The sequence below is a fragment of the Felis catus genome, chromosome X, assembly GCF_018350175.1.
Source record: "Felis catus isolate Fca126 chromosome X, F.catus_Fca126_mat1.0, whole genome shotgun sequence".
Taxonomy (NCBI): domain Eukaryota; kingdom Metazoa; phylum Chordata; class Mammalia; order Carnivora; family Felidae; genus Felis; species Felis catus.
Genome location: NC_058386.1, coordinates 97,061,270 through 97,089,048, shown reverse-complemented (window position 1 = coordinate 97,089,048; position 27,779 = coordinate 97,061,270). Strand labels below are relative to the sequence as shown.

The 27,779-nt window shown below is 48.2% G+C and overlaps 1 protein-coding gene across 3 annotated transcripts in view; it reads left to right on the top strand.

Annotated features, from left to right (window-relative positions):
• The window catches only part of KIAA1210 (KIAA1210 ortholog), a 55,639-nt gene extending 27,860 nt beyond the window's left edge, over positions 1 to 27,779 (top strand). For all 3 annotated transcript variants that reach the window (XM_045050823.1, XM_045050822.1, XM_045050824.1), the window contains 8 exons: positions 195 to 312; positions 630 to 767; positions 5,102 to 5,254; positions 14,747 to 14,855; positions 17,018 to 20,755; positions 21,765 to 21,868; positions 23,947 to 24,052; positions 25,138 to 27,779. In XM_045050823.1, the coding sequence (XP_044906758.1) occupies positions 195 to 312; positions 630 to 767; positions 5,102 to 5,254; positions 14,747 to 14,855; positions 17,018 to 20,755; positions 21,765 to 21,868; positions 23,947 to 24,052; positions 25,138 to 25,196 (4,525 nt within the window). In that variant the 3' untranslated portion in view covers positions 25,197 to 27,779. The remainder of the gene's footprint in view (positions 1 to 194; positions 313 to 629; positions 768 to 5,101; positions 5,255 to 14,746; positions 14,856 to 17,017; positions 20,756 to 21,764; positions 21,869 to 23,946; positions 24,053 to 25,137) is intronic.

Below are 27,779 nucleotides of genomic sequence, written 5' to 3'. Positions count from 1 at the left end.
CGTGACCTGAGCCGAAGCCGGACACTTAACCGACTGAGCCACCCAGGCGCCCCTCGTGGAACACTTTCTGTGGCAGCACATGTGCCCTCTTTCTGAGGTGTCTATGGTATACGTATCATTCTATGCATATACACGTATCTTCACTTCCTGTGGCCCTTGGGCTGCTTTTATAAGACCCTTTTCTTCCCGTTCAGGGCCATGAGCAACATGGGGAGCAAAGCCCTGTCCCATGACAGCATCTTCATGATGGATCCTGAGCCTGCAAATAAAATCTACCCCTCTCCAGAGCTCCAGAGAGGCAGATCTCTGCAGGTAATAGTGAACTCAAGCCTCAGTGCCTAATTCGGCTGCTCCTCTTCCGTTCCCTAGTCCTGCTCTGCCAAAAAACAAGCACGGGGGGACTTTGGGCTTGCTTCTCGAGCTGTTTCTACCCCGCAGGGCTATTGTAAAGAATGGAGAACGTGTAAATGCATGATGTGCTTCCCTAGCGCCCAGCACGCAGTGTGGCCTGGCATTACCACGTTCACTTCTCCGGACACACCCCAAGAATGCTTCGAGTCTATTAGGGTCGCGTCCCACCGCCAATGTGCAGGCATTCCGACCGCTGTGTTTTTTTCTTTCTTCTACAGAGACCTTATGTTTCCAGAACTCTGCCTAGAACCGGGACTAGTAGTCTGCATCGAGCTGTTTTTGGAGTTACGTTTGGACCTATGCTCCCATATGTACCCAGAAGTGCACTTTGGGCCGGGGGATCCGACATCGCTGAGGTAATGGAGTGGGATTGTTCCGACTACGGTTGGCTGAAGTCAGACAGACTGCTGCTTACCGGCTCCATGATCTTGGGCTGATCGCCTGACCAGAACGAATCATGCTCACAAAGCAAGGTTTTACTCTATCTGTGACCAAGTGCACCCTTCAGGGGTGCCTGGGTGGCTCAGTCGGTTGAGCTTCTGACTTCGGCTCAGGTCACGATCTCACGGTCTGTGGGTTCGAGCCCCGCGTCGGGCTCCGTGCTGACAGCTCAGAGCCTGGAGCCTGTTTCGGATTCTGTGTCTCCCTCTCTCTGACCCTCCCCCGTTCATGCTCTGTCTCTCTCTGTCTCAAAATTAAATAAACGTTAAAAAAAATTTAAAAAAAAATTAAACTCCCTGCACTTGAGTATGGGACATCCCTTTCCTGCCCCTAATAGTTAGGAGATAGGAGTCCACAGGGGTTAAGGACATGGGCTATAAAGGCAAGCAGGCCTTTCAAACGCCTGCTGTGCCGCCACGAGAATTAGGGCCAGTCATATCATCTCTCAGACCACAAGAGCTGATGCCTCAAGGAATTGTTGCAAGGTTCAAATGAAATCCACCTCTGGAGAGCACTTCCTCCCTGTCGGGGAGAAAGAGCTCAAATCAGTAACCTAACTCGCCACCCGAAGGAACTGGGAAGAGAAGAACAGACTAAACCCAAAGCTAGCAAAAGGAAGGAAATAAGACGAAAGCAACGTAGAGGCCTCCGTAAAAGTTAGTTGTCATTATTGTAGTTATTATTATTAGAATTGGGCTCGGGGATGGTGAATCTCTTGAGATTTCATCTCAGGAGCTCCCGGTAGGGCCTGGTAGGAATGAGGGGTCACCTTAGACACTGGCCAGGAGTACCCCAGGGGCAGAACGTTGGAAAAATCCTCATCGGGGCCCCCTTTCTTTGGCTTTGAGGGTTTGAAGTCCATCTGTCCTGAACAGCAGCAGAGCCTATGACAGAAAGAAGCACGTCGGCTCCATGACAGCAAAACTTTTGTTTTGTTCACTGTTACAGGCCCAGTGCTCAGATCGGGGCACGGCACGCTGTGGACGCTTAGCCAGTATTAAAGATAAAACCGGGGATTCTGATTCACGTCAAAATGACCATGGCAGGGACCAGTGCCTCAGATTCAAGTGTACCATGAGCTTCAAGTTAGAATCAACTCAATGAGCCTGCTGAAGCCCCAGGAAAACTCAAATGACCAATTTTATCCCCTTGGGAAAACTAGTAAAGCTGTTCTGCTCGGGGCTGGTTCTGCATATTTTCTAATAACTCTAGAAAAATCAGTCTTGACAGGATTCAGGTAAACAATCGACACAGCCAAGATCTGATCCAGACAATTCCCGGAATGATAGGAGCAAGGCTCGCAGTGTGGATGCCAAGCCTAGGTCCTCACCCCCAAACTCACCTCCGCAAGAACTGGACTTCCAAAGATAGGGCCAAAATCAAAACAAAGATGGGTGGGTTTGTGGTTTTTTTTTTTTAGTAAAACAGGATGCAATATTTTAGAATGATTCAAGTTAAGAACCAGCCAAGATTCTTTGAATGGGGAATTTTATAAGCTAGATGACCTGAAATATGTCAAAATGTTACAGTGCCTGCAGGATTGGATTGTTTTTTCCCTTTACGTTTTAGTCGGTTCCAGACCTTCATTAATAATCATGCATTGTTGGGGCACCTGGGTGGCTCAGTGAGTTAAGTGGCTGACCCTTTTTTGGGGGGGCGGGGGAGTAGAATTTAGTGATTCATCACTTACATAGGACACCCAGGGCTCATCCCAACAAGTGTCCTCCTTGATGCCCATCACCCATTGAGCCCATCCCCCCACCCACCTACCCTCCAGTAACCCCCAGTTTGTTCTCTATATTTAAGAGTGTCTTATGGTTTGCTCTCTCTCTCTCTTTTGATCTTATTTGTCCTTTCTTTCCCCTATGTTCGTCTGTTTCATAAATTTCACATATGAGGGAAATCGTATCGTATTTGTCTTTCTCTGACTGACTTATTTCGCTTAGCATCATACACTCTGGTTCCATCCACGTTGTTGCAGATGGCAAGATTTCATTCTTTTTGATCGAGTGATATTCCGTTGTGTATATATATACCACATATTCGTTATCTGTTTGTCAGTAGGTAGCTATTTGGGCTCTTTCCATAATTTGGCTATTGTTGATAGCGCTGCTATAAACATCGGGGTGCGTGTACCCCTTTGAATCAGCATTTTTTGATAAATACCTAATAGTGGAATTGCTGGGTTGTAGGGTAGTTCTAGTTTTAATTTTTTGAGGAACCTCCATAACTGTTTTCCAGAGTGGCCGCACCAGTTTGCATCCCCACCAGCAGTGCAACAGCATCCCCCTTTCTCTACATCCTCGCCAACATCTACTGTTTCTTGAGTTTTTAGTGTTAGCCATTATGACACGTGACAGGTGGTACCTCACTGTGGTCTTGATTTGTATTTCCCTGATGATGAGTGATGTGGAGCATCTTTTCATGTGTCTCTTTGCCATCTGGATGTCAGATCTTTGGACAAGTGTCTGTTCATGTCTTTTGCCCATTTCCTCACTGGATTATTTGTTTTTTGGATGTTGAGTTTGATAAGTTCTTTATAGATTTTGGATACTAGCCAAACCCTTTATCAGATATGTCATTTGCAAATATCTTCTCCCATTCTGCCGGTTGCCTTTTAGTTTTGCTGATTGTTTCCTTCGCTGTGCAGAAGCTCTTTATCTTGATGAGGTCCCAATAGTTCATTTTTGCTTTTCTTTCCCTTGCCTCTGGAGACGTGTTGAGTAAGAAGTTGCTGCGACCAAGATCAAAGAGGTTTTTGCCTGCTTTCTCCTCGAGGATTTGGATGGCTTCCTGTCTTACATTGAGGTCTTTCATCCATTTTGAGTTTATTTTTGTGTCTGCAGTAAGAAAGTGGTCCAGGTTCATTCTTCTGCACGTCGCTATCCAGTTTTCCCAACACCATTTGCTGAAGAGACTGTCTTTTTTCCATTGGGTATTCTTTCCTGCTTTGTCAAAGATTAGTTGGCCATGTGTTTGTGGGTCCATTTCTGGGTTCCCTATTCTGTTCCATTGATCTGCCAGTACCATACTGTCTTGATGATTATGGCTTTGTAATACAGCTTGAGGTCCGGAATTGTGATGCCTTCAGCTTTGGTTTCTTCTGAAACGTTACTGTGGCTATTCGGGGTCTTTTCTAGTTCCATATAAATTTTAGAATTGTTTGTTCTCTCTCTGTGAAGAATTCTGGCATTATTTTGATAAGGATTGCATTGAATATGTGGATTGCTTTGGGTGGTTATCGACATTTTAACAATATTTGGTCTTCCAATCCATGAGCATGGAATGTTTTTCCATTTTTTGTGTCTTCTTTAATTTCTTTCATAAGCTTTCTGTAGTTTTCAGTGTATGGATCTTTTGCTCTTTGGTTAAGTTTATTCCTAGGTATTTTATGGTTTTGGGTGCAATTGTAAATGGGCTTGATTCCTTGATTTCTTTTTCTGCTGCTTCATTATTGGTGTCTAGAAATGCCACAGGTTTCTGTGCATTGATTTTATATCCTGCGACTTTACTGAATTCACGTATCAGCTCTAGCAGTTTTTTGGTGGAGTCTTTTGGGTTTTCCACAAAGAGTATCACGTCCTCTGTGCAGAGTGAAAGTTTCGACTTCTTCCTTGCTGATTTGAATGCCTTTTGTTTCTTTTTGTTGTCTGATTGCTTTCAACACTATGTTGAACAGCAGTGCTGAGAGTGGACATCCCTGTCTTGTTCCTGACCTTCGGGGGAAAGTTGTCAGTTTTTCCCCATTGAAGATTATATTAACAGTGGGTCGTTCATATATGGCTTTTATGATCTCGAGGTAGGATCCTTCTATCCCTACTTTCTTGAGGGTTTTTATCAAGAAAGGATGCTGTATTTCGTCAAATGCTTTCTCTGCATCTATTGAGAGGATCGTGTGGTTCTTGTCCTTTCTTTTATTAATGTGACGTATCATGTTGATTGATTTGTGGATATGGAACCAGCCCTGCAGCCCAGAATTTTCATTTTGATCAAACAAGCAATTTGAAGTTTCTGTCTTTGTTTGGGGATTGGCAGAAGTGTGCAGCAACCCAGAGGGCAAACCAAAACTCTTGGGCTTCGGCTTGCATAGGTGTAAGAACTGAAGACAGGGAGGTGGGAGATTCTTTTCTTGGCTTGTTTTCTCACTTTGGGTTCTTAGCCCTTCCGCCAGCAAGCAACAAGAGGACATCAGTAATTTGGAAGAAAGCGCACAGGTCTTAACTTTTCCTTCTATTCTCCTCCTTAACAGAGCCCATCACTGCTGCCACGCCAACGAAGCATCAGCCCACCTCTTATCCGTTCTGACACAATCTCTAAGGACTTGGAGGAAATCTCTGTTGATGAGGAGTCACCTGAGAGCTCACCAAAGGACGTTTCAGAGCAGATCTTGACAATGAAGAAGGTGAGTGTTAGCCCCCTCCTAGGGCTTGGTTCGGTTGTGGGGCACAGGTCGGAGGCATGATCTCTGCTTGCACTCTCTTCCGCTGGAGTTGAGCACTAGGGGGACGTTTGGGGAAGGAGCGGCCATTTTTTACTTTTGACTTGCATGGTGGTTTTCTGCCCAGTCTGCAAACCAAATCATCAGCACTTTAGTTGATGAGCAACAGAAGACAGTATTTCAGAAAACAAGAATAGTTTGCCGAGGTTTTCAGTTATTTCGGGAAGAAAACAATGGAGATTTTTATGGGAGTAAAGGCTCTGTGTTTTCGAATGGCAGAATCTCAAGGGTTAGGGCATGTAGTATTGTTTGGTAGACGCACACCCATGTGAAAAATCATTTGACACATGAGAGATCGTGTATGTGCATTTTATGCATCTGGGTTTGTCAATGAAGTCATATCCATCAACAACTGGGAAATTAGTAGATTGTACCCATATCAACACTTCTGTTCTCAAACTAATGAGTGGTTAATTTAATTGGTTGTTAGTGAACTTGAAAGGACTTTTAAATATATATATATATATATATATATATATATATATAATGATTACTTATTTATTTTGAGAGAGAGAGAACACTAGCAGGGGAGGGGCAGAGAGAGAGGGAGAGAGAGAATCCCATTCAGGTTCCATACTGTCAGTGCAGAGCCCAATGTGGGACTCGAGCCCATGAACCATGAGATCATAAGCTGAGCCGAAATCGAGTCGGGTGCTTAACCCACTGAGCCACCCAGGTGCCCTAGGACTTTTAAAGTGAAGTAGCATTTAGAACAATTAACGTTGGGAACTAAAAAGTAAACAGGAAGGTAATTTATAATGACGATAATTGACCAGTCAGCACAAAACCGTTTTTGATGTTAAAAGATCCAATGGAGGGAAGCAGCCTTCAGTTAAATATGTCAACAACAACAGCAACAACAACAAAACCCCAGTCAAGTTAGGAACAAAATTAAAGCATAGGCAAATGGTAGGTGGATATGGTTCCTCACCAGCCAATGGATTTAGACTATGACTATAAGTATTTTCAGCAGAATACTGCTAAATCAGACAAATTAGTCTGAATTGGTGGAAGGATTGAATTAGATAACTTTTATTGTGATAAAATACACACAATATAAAATTTATCATGTTAGGGGCGCCTGGGTGGCTCAGTCAGTTAAGTGTCTGGCTCTTGGTTTTGGCTCAGATCATGACCTCATGGTTCGTGGGTTCCAGCCCCACGACAGGCTCTGTGCTGACAGCGCAGAGCCTGCTTGGCAGTCTTTCTCTCCCTTTCTCTCTGCCCCTTCCATGCCCTCAAAATAAATAAATAAACTTCAAGAAAAATGTATCACGTTAAAGCATACAGTTCAGTGGCATTAATTCACAACCATCACTCCTATCTAGGTCCCGAATGGTTTTGGTTCCCCCATACTTATTAAGCAGTCATTCATCATTCCTCTTTCCTCTCAGCCCCTGGCAACCACCAGTCTGATTTCTGTCTCTGGATTTGCCTATCATATAAGTGTATATAGTACTCCAGTTGTTTCTATGGCTGAATAATACTCCATTGTATGGATATACCACATTTTGTTTAGCTCTTCATCCACTGATGGATATTTGGGTCCTATCTACCTATTGGCTATCATGAACAGTGCTGCTATGAACGTTCATATACAAGTTTGTGTTTGAGCATATGTTTTCAGCTCTTTTGGGTGTATACCTAGCAGTGAAACTGCTGGATCATATGGTAATTCTGTATTTAACCTTTTGAGGAGGCGCCGAACTGTTTTTCTCAGCAGCTATACCACTTTACGTTCCCACCGGCTATGTTTAAGGGTTCCGGTATCTTCACATGCCGGTCAACATTTGTCATTTTCCATTTTTTAAAAATAGTCATTCTAGTGGCTGTGAAGTGTATGTATCTCATTATGGTTTTGATTTGTATTTCACTAGTGACTAATGATGTTAACCATCTTTTCTTGTGCTTATTGGCCATTTGTATACCTTCTTTGGAGACATGTCTATTTAAGACCTTTGCCCATTTTTTATTTAATGCGTTGTTTTTTTGTTGTTGAGTTACGAATTCTTTATATATTCTGGATACTAGACCCTCTTCAGATCTATGGTTTGCAAACGTTCCCCCCCCCATTCTGTGAGTTGTCTTCTAATTCTATCAAAAGAATAAAATTTTTAAAAAATTTAATTTTGGCGAAGTCAAATTTATTGATATTTTTTCTTTTGATACTTGTGTTTTTGGTGTCATATCTAAGAAGCCATTGCCCAACTTACGATCATGAAGATTTACCCCTATGTTTTCTTCGAAGAGTTTTAGCTCTTATATTTAGGTCTTTGATCCGTTTTTAGTTCATATTTATATATGGGGTGAGATAGGGTCTAACTTCATTTTTTTTTTAATTCAAGTTAGTTAACGTACAGTGTTGTCATGGCTTGCATGTGACCATCCAGTTGTCCCAGCACTGTTTGTTGAAAAAACTATTATTTCTTCCATTTAATGTTCTTGGCGCCCTTGTTGGAAATCAGTTAACTGCAGATGAATGGAGACATATATATATGTATATATATACATATACATATATATATGTCTCCATTCATATGTATATGTATATATATATCTGTAGATACATAATTTTCTATATATAAGATCATGCCATTTATAAATGGAGATAGTGTTACTTCTTCCTTTCCAGTTTGCATGCTTTTTGTTTCTCTTCCTTGCCTAATTGGCTAGAACTTCCAGTAGAACAAATAAAAGTGGCAAAAGCAAACATCCTTTTCTTACTCCTGATCTTAGGGGGAAAGATTTCAGTTTTTCACCACTGAGTATGATCTCAGCTATGGATTTTTCATATAAGCTTTCTATCCCTAGTTTGTTAGGTGTTTTTAGTACGAACAAGTGTTGGATTTTGTCAAATGCTTTTCTTTCTTTTTTTTTTAAATGTTTATTCATTTTTGAGAGAGAGAGACAGAGTGCAGGGGAGGGGTGGGGGGGGGGCAGAGGATCTGAAGCAAACTCTGTGCTGACAGCAGAGAGCCTGATATGGGGCTCAAACTCACAAACTATGAGATCATGACCTGAGCCAAAGTCAGATGCTTGACCCACTGAGCCACCCCGGGCACGCCTGTTAACAGTGCTTTTCGGGGCGCCTGGGTGGCGTCCGACTTCAGCCAGGTCACGATCTCGCGGTCCGTGAGTTCGAGCCCCGCGTCAGGCTCTGGGCTGATGGCTCGGAGCCTGGAGCCTGTTTCCGATTCTGTGTCTCCCTCTCTCTCTGCCCCTCCCCCGTTCATGCTCTGTCTCTCTCTGTCCCAAAAATAAATAAACATTGAAAAAAAATTAAAAAAAAAACAGTGCTTTTCTACATCAATTGAAATGATCGTGTAGTTTTTTTTTCCTTCATTCTATTAATATGGTATATTATTACAGTGAGTGATTTTCATATGAAACCTCCTTGCAATTGATTGCCGTGCTATACAATTGCCTTAATATGCTGTTGGACCTTGTTTGCTAGTATTTTTGCGTGTGTATTTAGGAGGGACATAGGTCTAAAGTATTCTTTTCTCATGATACCTTTATTTGGCTTTGGAATCATGACAGTGGTGGCCTCGTAGAATCAGGAAGTGTTTCCTCTTTGATTTTTTTTTTTGAAATATTTGTTAAGGATCGGTGTTAACTATTTAAAAGTTTGGTAAAATTTATCGGTGAGGCCATCTGGTCCTGGTCTTTTTTGTTATTGTTGGGAAGTTTTGATTACTGATTCGGTATCTTTACTCGTTATCGGTCAATTCAGATTTTCTATTTCTTCTTGAGTCAATTTTGATACTTTGGATGTGTCTAGGAATTTATCTCTTTCATCTAGGTAATCTAATTTGTTGGCATACAATTATGTGTAGTATTGTCTTACAATTCCTTTTATTTCTGTAAAGTCCATACTAATTTTCCCTTTTCATTTCTACTTCTAGGGATTTGTGTCTTCGGTCTTTTTGTCTTAGTAAATCTTCCTAAAGATTCGTCGATTTTGTTTTACTCTTCAAAGAACCAACTTTTGGTTTCATTGACTTTCCCTATTGTTTTTTCTATTCCCCATTTCACTGTCTCTGCCTTAATCTTTATTATTTACTTCCTTTTGCTAGCTTTGACATTTTAAGATACAGAGTTTTCTCTTGCTGTGAATTTGAGTAGGCTAACTATGCATTTTATAGGCTAATGAACAGAGTTAAATTATTCATAGTCAACATTTCCAAGCACCAGTCTAAACATTCGTCCTGCTGGAGTGTCATGAACTTCCTATTAGTAAATTCAAGAATTCAGTCAGGTTGCTTGCAGTACGTTAAGCCTTGGGGCTGGCAGACAGAAAGTCTAATCTTTGGTGGTCTAGTCAACCTCCTATCACCCCCAGGCATGAGAGTTTCTTGGCTGTTTCTGCCATGCTTCTTGGTTCATTAGTTCACTGTGGTGAACACAAGGGGGACAGGTGGTGGCAACCGCGTCATCCCAAGAAATCACTGGAATCACCATCCCAACCAGATATGCTGGCCCGGAGGCTTCTCTAAGCTTCCCATAAATTATGACCCCCAAGCAGTCTATCCCTGGAGGCCTCCCCACCAACCCAACTCCTACCGCCGTCTCACTGAGGATCGACTAAGGAGCTCGGCGCAAAACTGAATCCTCCAAATAGGAAAGTCAGATGAAAAGAGGACTCCATCTCCAAGGAGTCTTTCCAAGTTCAAGTTCGCTGTTTCATTTTCTTCTCCAAGCTGCTGCCTCCTACTGGTACCAGGGGGGGAAACACATTACCCTTTAAGGACACCAGGACTCATAATTAAAATGGCAGAAAGTAATGATGAAGAGAGGTTTTTCAAAGGACACCGCCCGACCTTTTACTCCAGGCTCACTTTTTCCTTCCACCCCACCCCCTCCCGGGGCCAGAACAGGAAGGATTGCCTGAGGCCTCGCTACCTCAGCCTGTGTCTTCCACGTTTCCTTCGGTGAAGAGTTGAGCGTTTTGCCCCTCTCAGTTGTGGTTAGCGAAACTCTCCTGAGTGATCTTCCTCTTTCGGCCTCACAGCCCTCTGTCCTGGTTCAGTGGCTTGTGTCCTTTGAGTAGAGGCGAGACTGGCAATGGGGATGAACAGATATCTTTGCAGAGCGCAGGCGACACAGTGACATAGTGAGCCGTGGTGACTCTGTTTGACGTCGGCTCTTACCACACAGAGAGACACAAGCCCAGACGGTCTGACCTAACAGGGCCTGACTCATCCACCCCGCCGGCCATCTTTAGCCCCCACCTCGGACCAGAGGATCTTCCTGCTTAGCACTTCCCTGACCCCCGCCACTCTCCCAACCTGGCTCATGTTCATCTGTATTCCCTGATGAGCCCATAGAAGATCTTTCTTCTTCAATACTGCTTTTCATGGGGAAAAATAAGTGTGCGAAAGAGAAGCCATGCATACACAACCCAATCGCTTTTCGCTCTTGGGAAAGGGGTGTATCAAGTACTTAGGTGCTTATGGTCCGAGCTGATCAAGCACCTGGGCTTTAGCTCCACTGCAGGGTGAATGTTGCTATTGAACGTGGTGGGGGTTAAGCCGCTGCCAGTCCTAACATCGTATAGGCTAATGAAGAGTTAATTTAGAGTCCGGCAGGATTGCCTCCTTACCACGTCTTTTGCTTTACCCCTGATGGCCTATTCCATAGTTCACCATTAGTATTTATAGATAGGTTTTTGAAGCCCAGTGATATATTTTTTTAAATCCCCTGACACATCAAAGGAGGGCGTAATGCCCCCCGCCCCGCCGCTGTTGCATGGAAATTTGTAGCTTACAAAGTGATTTTGCATACATAGGTGCATTTGATTGTCTCAGTAACTCAGTAAGGTAGATAGGGAAGGTAGTATTATTCCCGTTTTAGGTGGAAACAAACCAACCCAAAGAGGTTCAGAGAGGTGAAATGACTTGGCCAAGGCTACAGAGCCAACCGAAGCTGATTCAAACGCGGGATTCCTGCCTAAATCCACACCACTTTTTCACCAAACGATGTGGACTCTAGCAGCTCTCTAAATTTATACAACCAGCGCCCCAAACAGCAACAGCTGCTCACACGTATGGAGACTTTCTGTTTTTAACGTTTAGTTATTTTTCAGAGGGGGGGGAGGGGCAGAGAGAGAGAGGGAGACGCAGAATCGGAAGCAGGCTCCAGGCTCCGAGCTGTCAGCACAGAGCCCGACGCGGGGCTCGAACCCACGAACCGGGAGATCATGACCTGAGCCGAAGCCGGATGCTTAAGCGACTGAACCCCCCGGGGTGGCTAAAATTTTAAATAGGTTAGCCAGGGAAGGTGTCTGTCACTGAGAAGGTGGTTTTTGTATCAAGACCTAAAGGAAGTGAGAGAGGCAAGCCACCGGAACGTGCAGGAACAGCGTGCCCAGCAATAACACGTGTTGTTCCTGTAGATAACGCAGGCAAATATACACCACCAGGAAGAGGTGTCCCATGAATTCACGAATAAAGAAGCTAAGAAAGGCCCGGGACCCCTCCTAATCTTGCGCGATCGACCCTCCAAAAGCTAGCATTCCTTCCGCCTTGCCTAGAACCGGAAACGGAATAGTGACCTGGGCAGAGCGTTGGCCCGACCCGTTAGCACTGTGTTATGTCCCCAGGCACTGGGGTCACAGGCCATACGAGGACCGTATCTGGAGCCCCGTAGGGTATCACCGGACCAACACACAGCAGAGGTGGGGACATGTGAAGAGATGTGAAAGCCGCAGATACCAGAGGGGCCCCGGGTGCCGTGACAAGCCAGGTTGGAAAGAGCCAGCGAGTCCACAGAAATGGAAATTCTGTCCACCCGCGGAACCCGATCGCCTGTCGCTGGTGTCCAGGGAAGAGATGGCTCATCACCTGGCCTTCGGAGGGGCTCCGAGCCCGGATGGTTTGGCAATAGGGGGAAGCCAGCCATCACGAGGCAAAGGTGACAGGATCCATCCCACCTCATCGCGGGTGAGGACGCTCAGTTCCTCAGGGTCCTGCTTCCTCATTCTGGAACAGTAAATGTCAATCAAGGCAGCGTGCTGTTTAGGCAAAAGACAAGCCCCTTTTCCACCCTGATTTTCTCCCCTCCGCGCCCTCCCCCCCTCCTATGGAGAAACCCCAGAACCCTGTTGGGTTTTATTGACACAGACCGGGCCTCTCACCCCAGTCAGCCCCTCCTGCTACGAAACGGGGGGCAGGGGATGAGAGAAAATACAAATCCTCTGACCTTGTAAGCTCCATGAAGTGGCTGAGTTCCTCTCTGAGGGCAGAGGGGAGCCCCCGCATCCTTTCTAAGCAGGGGAGCCCCCTGAACCTCAGGTTTCTTGCCCTCCCCTACGAGGGAAGCAGCAGAAGTGAGCCCGTTGACCAGAAGCGTGAATATTGCTGGAGGAAGGGACAAGTAAAGAAATCAGGAGAGATTTCTTCTCTGGGAAGTCGTCAGCCGGAACAATTTCCAGCACGCGGAGCTGCCTCATTTCTTTTCTCCCACTCTCTCCAGAGCTCCTTTGAGCCCTCACCTGGACCCGTCCACTCACAGTCCTTGACCACATTTACCGCGATAACCTCTCCCAGCAGCGCTCAGCTGCCCTTTGGTTTTAGCACCCCAGCCTCCCCGAAGGCCTGTTGGGATTCTTCAGCCGCTTGACACAAGATAAATCCCCGGAAGCAAAAGCAGAAGGAGAAGAACATTCAAACGACTGTGAGCCCTTCAAGAGGCCTGGGACAAAAACCCTCATATCATAAAAGAATGGGTTCCAACCTTCACAAACTGCTCTTGGGGGAGTGGTATGATTTGGGGGATCCATACCCCGAGGAGGGATGGTAAAGTCGAGGGCACTGTCCCAAACTCGACACCCCGCCCCACCCCCGAGAGGGGAGCGAACCCGCGTGCGGAACTTCCATAAGAGGGACTGAAGAAAGCGGACACAGTGACCTAAACCCCAGAAACTGCTGGGAATTCACTCAGCCTTTCTTTGTAGAGGGCATTCAACCGTAGCCCAGATCAGGTTTCTTTCAATTATCATTTTTGCAACGTTTCTTTGGTTTTGAGAGAGCACAAGTGGGGGAGGGGCAGAGAGAGAGCTCAGCTTGGACACCTCAATTTAGCTTCAGAAAGAGAACAAACTGTGGGTTGAAAGAAGAGGTGGCAGGACAGCAGGTCCGGGGGGCCCTCTGGTGGCCCTGAGAGGATCTCCTTGGTTTGTCGAGCAGAAGGGGATTCATCCTTGTGCACTAAACCCTATTTACGTGCATCGTCGCCTGGACACCTCACCACAAACCTAGGAGATGGGCGGGGGGGGGGGGGTGGCCGAGAGAGAGTTAAGAAAACGCCTGGGCATCGGTCTCTAAGAAGGTCAGCCCGTCTTCTTCCGTGCGACTCTCCCTGACTCGTGGGCGAATACGAAAGGGTCCGGGATCATTTATGACACAGAGGCTGCTGCCACCTGCTCCTTGCTCTGGAATCTCTTGGCTTTTCTCCTCACCCCCTGGCTTATAGATGTGGGTGTAGAGATTTAGAGATAGACGTGGACACAGAGATTTCAAGAATAACTGGCCGAGGTCACACGGTGAGTAAATAATGGAGCAGAGACTTGAGCCCGGGTCTACCTCACCTCATTCACTCACCGATAGATTACTTTGACCTGAGTCTGTCTGCACAGGCACTTCCAGTGAGGGCGTCAATGGTAACACACTTGATACATCAGATCAGCATCAGTATCAGTAATAGATCAGAGGTGTGTCCATAAAGGCTCACACGGAGCAAATTTCGGTCACCGCTCGGCACGCTGCTCCTCTGACATTTCCAAACCTGCGCTGTAATCATCTGTAAACCCGGTCTGTTGTTAAACCAAGCCCAACCCTTTCAGCATAAGGGCTGAACCCCTCGTCGTGTTCTCTCTTCTTTCCCAGCAAACCTCCTATCCTCTTTGCTTCCTTGGAGCTGGAGAGGCCTGATTCGTGCTTTCACTAAATTCCCTGAAAAGAAGCCAAACGGGCTTTGAATGTGGCTCCCGGGTCGGGTGCAACGCATTTGGGAATGCCAGCGTCGCCAAGAAGCTGGTTGCCGTCCGGCCCAACAACCACGGCTGCAGACTGACGGCCTGGTAGCGTGGTTCGGCGGTTCCCGGGGTTAGTTTTAGAAGGTTCCCTGCAGCACATCGCTCAGGGGTCAGAAACTTCGAATTTGCGTGACTCGCTTCTAATAGGTAAAATGATCACTTCCAACAGGGAAAAGGATCAGCGGAGGATGAGTGCCATTGGACATGATTTCTATGGTTAATGGTGTCCTTATGCTCCCAGCTGAGCCATTTGGATATCAAGGACTTTTTTCTTCCCCCTGATGTTACTTTCTTTGGCAACCACGCAAGGGTGGGTGGGAAACCCTTCAGTCGGGTTCAAGCGCTTTCTTTCCCTCTTTTAGGGGGAGCCAAAACAGGGGAAGCCAGGCGTTCCGCTGGTGTCTCAAGAAGAGAAGAGTACAACGACATCCCAAGAAGCTGTCCAAAAGAAGCCGACAAACGACAGTGCAGGTTGGCACATCCTTACCCTCATTCAGAAACGCGTATTAGGAGCTTTATGGCACAGGGCTAGGTGATAGGAGCTGTGGAGTGAGATTCAGCTAAGCCTGCTGCCTCCGGTCCTCGGAGAGCGTTCAAGTTCAGGTGCACACCAACGGGGTCCGGGTTCCTCCATTGAAACTGCCCGGCTAATACAATTGCCCCTTGTGGGGGATTAAGGTAAAAGATTATACCCGGATGTCTATTTTATCTAAATGCGTTTCCAGCCAGAGATCTGGGCAGCTGTGGATAGGTGTCCTTGACAGCCGGCACCTACCAAATCCCCCAAATAACAAATACCACTGGGGTGAAAATCTGTGTGTGTGTGGGGGTGGGTGGGTGGGGACGTTGGTTGCGGCCGATGGCAGCCTAATTTCAAGCAATACTCGATACAACAAAATTCTAGCTCCACAATTAAGTTGAACAGGTATATTTTTGCCACAAAGGATTTCCCCGTGTGGGTTCAAAGACAGGAGATCCCTAGACACATTTCCCCATGAAAATTCACAAAACTCATCTGCAGGAAGAAGGAGGAGGAGGAGGAGGAGGAGGAGAAGGAGGAGAAGGAGGAGGGAAGAGGAGGAGGAGAAAATGCGATGAAAATTAAATTTACTTTTTTCTTAATCTTTTTCTCACATTTCTTATTGTTCAAGTTTTTTAACGTTTAAAATTGTTTTAATGTTTATTTATTTTGGAGAGAAAGAGAGAGAGAGAGAGAGAAACAGAGAGCGACAGAGCACGAGTGGGGGAGGGGCAGAGAGAGAGGGAGACACAGAATCCCAAGCCGCCGAAGTTGGACGCTTAACCGACTGAGCCACCCGGGCGCCCCTCATATTTATTTATTTATTTATTTATTTATTTTTTAATTTTTTTTTCCAACGTTTATTTTTGGGACAGAGAAAGACAGAGCATGAACGGGGGAGGGGCAGAGAGAGAGGGAGACACAGAATCGGAAACAGGCTCCAGGCTCCGAGCCATCAGCCCAGAGCCCGACGCGGGGCTCGAACTCACGGACCGCGAGATCGTGACCTGGCTGAAGTCGGATGCTTAACCGACTGCGCCACCCAGGCGCCCCCCTCATATTTATTTTTAATAGTTGTCCCTATTGTTCAAACATGTATGTCCCTCATGTTCAGGCTTTCCAAGAATTGCTTTGCATGTGCATGACATCAGATTGATTTAATACAAGAGAGTAAAAAGCAAAAGAAAAGGGGGCCGCAATCCTACCTCCCAGATGACCCCCTGTTGGCACCTTGCTAAAAATTAAAGCGACAACTGCACATGATATGGAAATTAGAATTAAGTAAAAAATCTAAATACTAATCAGAAAGTGAAATTCCCAGGGCGCCTGGGTGGCGCAGTCGGTTAAGCGTCCGACTTCGGCCAGGTCACGATCTCGCGGTCCGTGAGTTCGAGCCCCGCGTCAGGCTCTGGGCTGATAGCCTGGAGCCTGTTTCCGATTCTGTGTCTCCCTCTCTCTCTGCCCCTCCCCCGTTCATGCTCTGTCTCTCTCTGTCCCAAAAACAAATTAAAAAAAAAAAAAACGTTGAAAAAAAAAAAGTGAAATTCCCCTTTGCCTGGCCCCAGTCAGTTTCCTAAAGGGTAACACTTGTTATGGGTTCAAACCCGGGTGGCTCAGTCAGTTAAGCGTCTAGCTCTTGACTTCGGGTTCAGATCGTGATCTCACAGTTTGTGGGTTTGAGTCCCCACATCGGGCTCTCTGCTGTCAGCGTTGAGGCTGCTTCGGGTCCTCTGTCCCCAGCCTCCCCCATCTCTGCCCCTCCCCCCCTTGCACGCCCTCTCTCAAAAATAAATAAACAGGTTTTTTTTAATCTTACCAAAAACATTGCCTTTTATCGTGTCTCACGCCTCCTGGTGGACCAGACTACTGATTTGATGTTGACGAGCCAACGTTGTAACCAGTTCGCAAAACTGGGATTTCACTTTGATGTCAAAATTTCCAGCTGCAGAGGCTGACGGTGACCAAGGGGCTCCCTTTCTTCTGAATAGCTTGGTCTTTTCGCCTGAAGAATTCAGTGGTACATAGGTACCCATGGGGCCGGGGCAGAATAGTCTTATTTTAGGAAGTCGAAGGCCCATATGGTTTTCTTTTCCTTGTGTCCTCTTTGGTACAGGTGCCTCAAGCCTGGAACAGAGCAAGAAAACCGAAACTCCGGATGAGAAGACAGCAGAGCAGACCGCAAACCCAGATGCTGCTGGCACTCAGGGCTACCTGTCGATGACGGCGTTTGGAAGACAATGTGCAAGGAGAGGTCCCGGTGCTATGGGAATGAGTGAGTGTGGGCTCGGAGGAAGAACCTTCAAACAGTTTTCTGTCTTCTTTGGGGACCTCTCTCTGGAGCAGTCCACAACTCCACCGGCCAAAAGCGTGACTCCTCAGGAGGGACTTTCGGATACAGATGGCCTGGGAAAGAGAAATACTGGGATGGATTTTAAAGCTGGAACCACAGCAGGAGCCCAATCTGTACCTGAAGACGTGGAAGGGTCCACGGTTGGTGACCCATCAACATGCTGTGAGGACGGGGCCCCGGGAGCCAACAGGCCAGAAGCCATGGCTTCTCTCTCGTCAGCGGCAACCGAGGCCGAAGCGTTTAAGGATCCTTCTCGCACCCAGTCGGAGAGGGAAGAAGCCTGCAGCTCCGATTTGCAAGGTATCCAGCTGAAAATGGAGTCAGTTCAAGATATTCCAACGGTCTGCAGAGAAAAGCCCCCTGGAAAGTGTCTCCCGGCCTTCACAGCAGGTATTTCGGCTCCGCCAAGTGCTTTGGCAAAGAGAGGCTTTTCTGTGGAGACGCCGCCTCTCAGGAGCCTTTCCCTGGCCGTGGTGAAGTTCCAAGCTGAAGAAGAGTCCTCTGATTCCGAGAGTTCTTCAGAGGTGGGGGCTGGTTCTGAGCAGGTGCCTCCCAGGCCTGCTTCCCAGCAGGAGAAGCCCAAAGGTGACCAAAAAGTCTTCCCCAAACCAGGAAGTTCAGCTGTGGAACCGAGCCGGCCCGGGCAGCAGCTGGCTTCTAGATCCTCTTCCTGGGCCGTGGTGCGGCCCGAAGCTGAAGAGACCTCCTTGGATTCCGAGACTGTTCCAGAGGACGAAGACACCTCGGAGCAGCAGGTGCGTCCCGGGCGCTCTCTCCAGTCAGCGGGGAAGCCCGACCGTGGCCAGGAAGTCTTCACGGAGCCCAAGAGCTCCGCTTCCAAGGTCTTGGGGGAGCCCAAAGTGTCCACCGAGTGGCACAGTTACGCTGACAAGTACAAGAGTGCTGACCCTTCCCGGGCCTGGAAGGAGAAGCCCAAGGACCAAGGAGGAACCCCCTCAGTTTCGAAGAGCGTACTTAAGGAGTGGGATGTTTCCATGCAGAGGCTCGCTCTCCAACAGCTTCCTCAGTCCTTCGCGAAGCCGGCTGTTCAGCAGCAAGTGTCGTCCGGCCCGGTGAGGGCTTTGGCACAGCGGAGCGGCTTTGCGGAGCACCTGCTGCCCCAGTCCGGGACGGGCGCCAAGGCCGAGCAGCAAGCCTCGGCGTGTCTGGAGAGCACTGCCAGGGACTGGGGCCTCTCCCTGGAGCCGCTGCCTCCCAGGACCTCTTTGAAGCACCTGATGAGGCGTAAAGTTGGGCAACCGGTCTCCAAAAGTCCAGAAATTGCCATGACCCCAGGGGTCAATTCCGCGGCCCTCAAATGTCATTCTAAGCCTCCCCCGAAACCCATGGCGGGGGATGCATTCCCTCCAGGTCTAGAGCACGTGTCTGTTTCGAAGCAAGTGCTGCCGCCCAAGGGTCATTTCTGGGCCCTGCTGAGATCAGTAGTTGAGGAACAAGTCCTGCCCGGTGCGGAAAGTGCTGTGGTTGAGAAGGACGCTTCTATGCAGCCGCTGGTCCCCAGACATCAGTCCCCGAGGCAACCTCTGGTCCAGCGACAAGTCTCTGCGAGTCCGAAGAGCGCTGCAGCTGAGGGGGCCGCTTCTGGGGGGCCACTGCTCCCCAAACATTCTGCTCGGCCCCTGGTGAATCCTCAAAGCCAGCAGATCTCAGAGAACGCTGCGGTCAAGGAGGGCACATCTGCCTTGCTGCCTCGCGGAGGCCCTTTCCAGCCCTCGGGGAGGCCCAGACTCCAGGCACAGACCCTCCCCCCCGACTCGGTTAGTGCTTCTGAGAGCAGCGGTCCTGAGGAGAAGATGCCTCCCCCACACACCTCCCGGGCCTGGGTGAGCCCCAGAGTTGAGCAAGAAGCCTCCTCGGGTTCAGCGAGTGCTCCCGCAGCACGGAGCACTCCGGTGGAGTCAAAGCCTCCCAAAAGCGCTCTGCAGGCCTGGGGCAACCGTAAATCCAAGCAAGCGGCCTCCACGGGTCTGGAGGGCGCTGTGGCCGAGAAGGGTGGGTCCAAGGCACAGCCCCTCCCCAGAATGTCTTCTCAGTCCCCGATGAAACCCGTGGGGAAACAAGCAGTCTCTGCAGGGCCGGAGAGCATGGCCGCCAAGAAGGAGGCTTCTGCAGAACCACTGCCTCCCAGGCAGTTTTCCAGGTCCCTTGCGGGACACAAAGTCCAGCAAATATCTTCAAATTTTGAGAGCAATGCTGCCGAGGGCGCCGTTTCCAGGAAGCCACTGCCTCCCAAGAATCCTACCCAGGTCTTGGTCAGGTCTAAAGTCCAGGAAATGTCCTTGCGTCTAGAGAACAAGGCCCTTGAAGGAAACACGTCTAAGAAGTCACCGATTCCTAGATATCCTTCCCAGTCATTTGTGAAGTACATGGCAGAACGAGTCTTTTCAGAGAGCCCCGCGGCCGAGCGGGGATTTCACACGAATCCCCCATCTACAAATCCACCTTCCAAACCTTCGATGAGGCCCGAGGCCCAGTGCCAAGTCTTCTCAGGTCAGAAGAATGCCAACATGGGGGGAGGCATTTCCTCACAGCGGCTGCCTTGGAAAGGCCCTTTACAGTCCTCAGGGAGGCCCGAAGACCCCAAACAAGCCTCCTCGCATTCGGAGAGCGCTCCTGCAAAGTCGAGTGGTTCAAAAAAGCAGCCGCCTCCCAGATACCTTTCCCAGGCACTGGGGAAGCTTGAGTACCAGCAATATGGCTCCCTGGTCTCTGTGAGCGCTCTTGAAGACAGGAAGAGTTTTGAAGGCAAGCTGCCTTCTGGAGGCCCTTCCCAAGCCAAGAAGGGGCCTGAATCACAACGACATGTTTCCTCAACAGGCTCAGCCTGTGCGCCTGTGGGGTGGAGTTGTTCTGAGGAGCCCCTGCCTCGCAGATCCTCCTTCTGGGCTTTTGCAGACCCTGAACATCAGCAACAGGTTCCTTCCGGTTCCGTGGGCGCTGCTGCTGAGGGAGCCATTTCTGGGAGCAATCCTAGCAGCCGGTCCGTACCCAAAGGCCCGGCTTCTCCATACGGAACCAAGAAGCGTAGCCACAGCTCTGAAGACCTCATTAAGAATATCCTGGCTTCTGCTGCAAAACCCGTGAAGTTCACTTTTGCTCCCGCCAGCCAAACATCCACTTCCGGGGTCACTTACCCTAAGGAGAAAGTTGTCAAGAGCAGTGATCCAAATAGCAGTCACTCAGACGTGTCCACTACCGAGGCTGATGCTGAAAACGTCTTTGGGATTCGAGTGAGAAAAATCCCTACCTCGGACAAGTTCAAGGATGAGACACAAGATGACCGGACCAAGCTTTCTTCACTCTCCCTGGGCCCAAAGTCATTTCCTGTATGTAAAGGGAAGCGAATCAGAAGAAGCGCTTCCCATGGGTTCCTGGGCACCGCAGATCACCTCATCCCAGGATATGAGTTTGCAGAGAAGCAACAGGACAGGCCCAAATCTGAAATCATAGCTGGGAATCAACCCGCTTACAAGGTCCCAGGTGAGACTTTCTTTTTCCAGAGGGCAAGTACCGAGTGGAGGGAAGCATGAGAAATCAAAGCCTTGAACGGGAGGAAGTCTGTTTTAGCCTGGCCGGCTGAGCTGATGCTCCGATGGGGCTGTCTTGGTGCATTTTCTGAGCAGGGTGGTGCCCCGTTCTAGATGAATGGACGTGGAGATGGTCAGTTGTGAATCTTCCCGTTCCCGAGGAGATCCAGCCATCTGGACAGCTGTCCACGTTCTGTGATGGACACACGACCACCTCCTTATTCCTTCTCCCCTGATCCTCTGTACACCTTACCCTGAGGTGGAATTGTATACTTTTCTCCAAATACTTTCACACGTCCTATGCTCCGCCCACGACACCGTGGGGATTTTCAAAGCCAACTCATTAGTAGAGCGCTATGGGCAGCCTCTCAGCCCGAAATCTTAATTCACTGGGAATGTTCATAGTTCCTTAGCTTCTTCACACCCCTGACATGCCTAAGAATCCTGAGCTAGGTGGTCTTTGGGGCACTGGTCTCTCTCAAAGCCTTTGTACCTTCAGACTGGCCACCACATACTCTTGAGTAGGCCCGTAACCCCACCCGTGGAATCACACACTTGGGTGAGGGGCCATAAGGCTATGAGGTATCCCTTGGGGTTACAGGAGTGACATCAATAGCCTGAGCCCCTGGCCTCCGGGGAGTTTTCACAGCCCACCTGGCAACCACTGTCCTCCCCTGACTTGGGGACAGGAAGAGGGATGGACAAGGGAGGGAAAGGGACCGGTGAGAAGACAGTGTGCAAACGTGAAGGTACAGCCTCTTATCTTCACAAGGAGCTCCTGCCTTTGCCAAGTTGTGGGGATGGCACAGAAGAAGGGGGCCTTTTCTGTGTGATAGCTGTTTTATTTTCATCTGGCAATTAATGAGGATCCCACGTGGTTACGTTACCGTGGGTCGGCCCCAGCCTGGCCCGAGACGCTGCCCGCCTCACTTCGGTTGTAACTACTTTCTTTCCTTTCTCAGGAAAGGCTCCTGGTCGACAGGAATATTATGGCATCTCGGAGCCAACTTGGATAACCGAGCTGAGAACCAAGAACAGAGCCACGATCAAAGAGCCTTCACGTGCGGTAGGACGTGCGGCCGCCCACAGAACACTCCCGAAGGGTGTTAGAACTGGTTGACTAAGCTTGCATTGGGAATTTGGCCAAGCGGGCAGCTTCCCACCTCTGTCGGTGCATTAATCAAGGCCGGGAGGCTCTTCAGGGGGAAGGGTCTTGCCTTGGACTCATACAATAACGTGTCCTGCTGGGGCGCCTGGGTGGTTCGGTCGGTTGAGCGTCTGACTTCGGCTCAGGTCATGATCTCACGTTTTGTGAGTTCGAGCCCCGTATCGAGCTTTCAGCTGGAGCCTGCTTCAGATCCTCTGTCTCCCTCTCTCTCTGCCCTTCCCACGCTCTCTCTCTCTGTCTCTGTCTCTGTCTCTCTCTCAAAAATGAATAAACAAAAAAATGACATGCCCTGCTTTATATGGTCTTAAAGGGCTCATGAAAAGTAATTAACACAAAAGGTTTTGTAAATCCAATCCTGTCCTCAATATTATAGAGCAGTATTCCATGAAGTCGGTTGAGAAGTGAGGAATAAATCATAGAAAAAGCTATAAATGGACTCCAACTAGCCGTATTTTTTTTCCATGTAACATTTCACTTCTGGATACCTTTCCATATCATACATAGCAGTTTACCTTGTAAAGGCAATGTTTGCTATTTGGGGTTTCACATCTTGCTTTGGTTTGGTGTGGCACCTCCTTATAGGTTAGAAGAAAAGTTACGTGATGAGCTAGACTAATGGTCCCACATGCGGATGGGGGGTGATGGGATGGTGTCTTGCTTTCAGTGTCCCATTTGCAATGTCTTTGGAGGTGTTGGAATGAGAAGCCCTCTTGTCGAAACTGTCAAGAAAACAAATCAAATTTGCATATCAAGAGATATATCTACGGGGGCCCCTGGGTGACTCAGTCGGTTAAGCTTGTGAGTTTGGCTCAGGTCATGATCTCTTGGTCTGTGAGTTCGAGCTCTGCATCGGGCTCTGTGCTGACAGTTCAAGGAGCCTGGAGCCTGCTTCAGATTCTGTCTCTCTCTCTCTCTCTCTGCCCCTCCTCCACTTGTTCTCTCTCTCTCTCTCTGTCTGTCTCTCAAAAATAAACATTAAAAAGGGCACCTGGGTGGCTCAGTCGGTTGAGCGTCCGACTTCGGCTCAGGTCATGATCTCGCGGTTGGTGAGTTCGAGCCCCGTGTCGGGCTCTGTGCTAACAGCTCGGATCCGAGCCTGCTTCGGATTCTGTGTCTCCCTCTCTCTCTGCCCCTTCCCTACTCGTGCTCTGTCTCTGTCTCTCAAAAATGAATAAACGTTAAAAAAAATTTTTTAAAAAGAAACATTAAAAAAAAGAGATATGTCTTAGGTCCTGTACTTGTAAGTGCTTCCTGTATTTGTTGATGGATCACGTTCAGATCTGTTGAACTCTGCTTTAAAGAGTTTTTTTTTCACCTTCCATCATTAGTATCTTTGTGGGAACAGGACCATAGAGGGGCCAAGTCCACCTTAGTTAAAGCTGTTGTCAGGGGGAAATGCAGTAGGGTGTATAAACCCATTCGTTGAGACCAGTTGTGCAGAGGTTCGTTTGAAAAGCTTCAACTGTATAACTCCGAAAAGACTCATGGCTACATCTTTTTCTAATGCGAAGAGTGCGAGGCAGATGTCAACAGTTTGGCTAAGTGAGATCCTATGGAACTGCCTTCCATTCGCTGACAAGACTCATTTGTAACCGCCACGTTCCGTCAGCTTGCTGTTAAGTGCCGGTGATGTGCTTGGGAAAAGGTTGTTCTCAGGTTGAATAATCATGTTATTTTAAGCATAATTAAACCATTTGTGGGATTAGAACAGCCTTTTTCTTCCAGATCTCAAAGGTGGTAAACTTGACCCAGCTAAGGTTTTGTGAACCTACATTCTGAACCAAGGTCTCCCAGTGCTATTTCCTTCCTTCTCTCTCTCTCTCCCTCTCTCTGTCTCCCTCTCTCTCTTTCCTTTTGACTAATGTTGAACTCATACCCGGGACGAGGCTTTGCCCCTTGTGGTTTTCTGAATAAGCGATTGGCTCTTTTCCACGTCAGGACTTACAAGCCTTTCATTGTCGTTTTTTGTATTAAAGGGAGATCTCTTAGAAGATGAAAACCAACCAGCAAGTAGTTTGACCTTCAACGTCAATAAACAGGAGCAGGTGGCACTGAAGAAGCTACTTCAGCCTACCAAAGGAGGTAAAAACATACACCCTCCCCCGAAAAAGGACCCTGGCAACAATCCACGCCTTCCTTTTCTCATCCCCCCCCCCCTTGCCCCGAATCAGCTTCATGATTCTCTGGGCTCTTCCATTAGGTGCAGATATTAGCTTGTTTTAGGCAAATCCAGTTATTACTACCACTCTAAGTCCACTGTGAAACTTCCAGAGGGTCTTCCGGTCTCCTGCCTCATCGAGGACACTGTTATAGGCACCAGATTGTGATCACTCACGAAAATGTTCCTGTGGCTGGTATTCAGGAGGAAAGAAGCAAAAGCTACTTTCCAGTCCATGGGAAAACAGTATTTTCTTGCCTCCTACAGCCCCAATGGCACTTTAATCCACTGTGAAGGCCCAGTGGTATTGAATTGTTCCTTTTAACTATTTATTTATTTTTTTGATGTTTATTTATTTTTGAGAGAGAGAGAATGCAAGCAGGGGAGGGGTTGGGGGGGGGACTGAGGATCCAAAGCGGGCTCCGCGCTGACAGCGGAGAGCCCGATGCGGGGCTCGAACCCATGAACCGCGAGACCATGGCCCGAGCCCAAGTTGGATGCTTAACCGACTGAGCCACCCAGGCACTCCTCCTTTTAACTATGTAAAACGCCTGTTTCTCCACCTTCTGAACAAGATGTGAGAAGTGGGGCGATGTCAAAAGCTGAGAGAGCACTGGGCTGGGATAGAATAGAATGCGGTCTCATCGGGACGCCCGGGTGGCTCCGCCGGTTAAGGATCTGACTCTCGATCTCGGCTCAGGTCATGGATTCACTGTTCGTGAGTTCGAACCCTGTGTCAGGCTCGGTGCTGGCTGCACGGAGCCAGCTTGGGATTCTCTTTCATTCTCTCTCTGCCCCTATCCCACTCGTGCTCGCTCGCGCGCTCTCTCTCTCTCTCTCTCTCACAATAAATAAATAAAATTAAGAAAGAATGTGGTCTCATCAGTAGAGTTGTGTGCCAGGGGGATTTTCTTTTCAGCAGGAGTGGGGGGGGGCGGGGGGGGAGCAGGGAGGGGGCGGGGGAGGGGTGGATGGATTTGTATTGAATCATCTCTGTCCTCTCCCTTAGTCCCTTTCGTGAAGAATTTGACGAGCAATTTAGGAAACCATGGTCTGGCCACGGAATAGTAGGACCCAACATTAACACCAGTCCGGTTTCTACTCAAATCTGCGTCTCCCGAAGCAACCAAATGTCTGATTGCTTGAAAGAAAGAAAGAAAGAAAAAAGAAAGAAGGAAAGAAAAGTCCTTGGCGATTCTAATGTGTAACCCGCCCTGAGAACCACGGGTTGAGTCTAAGCCACTAAGCCGTAAAGCGGAATGAAGAGATAACATAACTATCTGCTTCCTCTCCGGTCTCAATTCAGAAGTGCAAGGCCAGCCAGTAACAACAACCGGCCAAAGATTGGCAGTGACAGCTGTAGGTGTTTTCTCTCAGGCCTTCCCATGCCCAGGCCCCTGTGGCCGTAGCCATGTAGATTTTGTCCCTTCGACATCCCACCCGGGGCAGTGCACATGCGCTGACTTTTAGAAGCCAGAGGAAAGCTGAAAGGAGGAAGAACTGTACTGCTCTCCCATCGACGTAGCTCCGTGTCTCTTACCGCGTGTGTGCCATTTGCTGTGGTTCTTGTGGGATTTGAAGATGAGGGGACGTTTCAAGAGCTCGCCGTGGGAAAAGGAATCCGGCACTCTTCCACTCCCCCAGCCATGCTCCAAGAGCCGGTGCAGCCGGAGGAGCCAGTCTGGTTCTCCGTGGCCAAGAAGAAAGCCAAAGCTTGGAGCCGGGAGCCATATAACAGAAATCATGCATTGAGTAGTTCCTGGGTGGAGAGTCAACATTTCAAGTGATAATCGCCAAGCGCTGTATTAAGGCCAAGTCGTGACTGACTGACTTTTAACCGTTTTTCTTCATTAAGCAAAAGAGCTTTAAGATGGTAATGCAAAGCTAATAACCGTTAGAACGCAGCCAATGCCATGAATGCCTAACCTTCAGTACAGTCACCGCCAACATCCGAAAACCCAGCATTTCCTCTATAAAAACGATGTAAAAACGTTTGCACTGCCATGGGGTGGGGAAATCTTGAACGTTGGGCAGTGTGCCTTAGGAGACGGAAAGCAAAAAACATTTTGTGAGGGCAACTAAGACGCGGTCATTTCCCTTGATCAAATAAATTAATTCGAACGGAAATGGCCAGATGGCTGGGCCCAAGGATTGGCTTTTAGGTTTTATGAGCCTGGTTGAATGTTTCAGTTCTTTGGTTCCTGCTCCAAGCTTTGCAAAGGCCCCTAGAGGAGATGGTTGAACTGAATCTCCGAGGAAAATTTTGCCCGGCCTGTCCTCCAATTAGCCGTTGACCTTTGAAGCACCGCCCTTGTATCCCTGGGGCTCCCCAGTGCCTGCAGCTTAGAGCTCCCTCTGTGCACATGTCCCCATGTCACAGGTCTGGTAGCCGTGAACACCTCCCACTGAGACAGAGGATTTCTTGGGGATTATCGTCCTCCCTTAGATGGTTAGTTCATCAGTGTTTGACCTCTTGCCCCAATGCCGCTGTGACTTTTCAGTTGCCGAGAGATGTGCTGAATGCCATATAGATCTTGTTTTTTAAGCACTTAAGACCCAATTCAAAATCCTACAGACGCCAAAAACTGTACTTTCTATCAGGCAGATGGGAAGCCTTCCTGGAGGAAGTCTGGGGCCCCTGGAGAGCTGTCTTCTCTCTGGCTCTAGTTTTAAGGTGGAAACCTCCACGTAGCCCAGTTTCCAGTCTCTTCTCCTCGGCAGCCTCTGTTTCACGAGATTTTAGCCCAAAGCAAGACCACAACCCCAAAGCCATAGAACAGTTCACTTTCTGCCAACTGGAAGCCTTAAGTAATTCCATCCGCGTAGCCTCTCCCTGTCCTCATTCCTGGAGGCACACACCTCAAAAGTCACTCGGCTGGACAGCCCCCACCTCCCCCCAGTGAACCACTCACCCCAGATCCCTTCCTTCCATTCCACCCCCCCAAACACACCGAACACTAAGGGAGAGCTTCTTTTGGGTGCCTGGGCCGTACCTCGCTCGTTTTCTTAGGAGACCCAGAAGTGTCTTCTCGGTATGCCTTTTACTGTGTCTGCCTCTGTCATCACGGGGCTGCTTTGCTTCAACAGAAATGTAAGCCTAGACATCTAACTGTGCCTTTGAATTCAGAGTGGGGCACTGCCTCGTGCAAAAACAAAAGTCAGAGAGGCAGTGAGGTGCCAAAGTGAATTTAAACCCTCGATGCTTGGTTTTGCTGGTGATGGCATGACGTGACCTTGTACAATCATATGCTGGATTTTGCATTTTCTTTATAAGGCAACGATTTTTCCCGATACTGTATCTTTGCTGGTCTGATAATGCTAGGTTTTTGATTGATCGGGTTTGATTTCCTTTATAGTCCCATAGTGAGCCGTTTATTTAGGTGGATGTGCTTTACCCAGTAACCCTGGTACTTAGCTGTTACACCTCCTTACCCCCCCCTTCCCTCAGCGTAGACCACTATTAGCTCATTCTCACTCTGAGAGCTCTCCATTAATCACTTCTTTTCCACGGTTAACAAAACTCTGTTTTTAAGTTAAGAGGTTAAGGTTTTTTTTAATGCATAGATGCGCGTTCTGAGCAGTTTTCAGCTTCTTTTAGCATTCTTGACTTTTATTGTATACGTGCAAAGCAAATAAATTCAATAAAGCCTA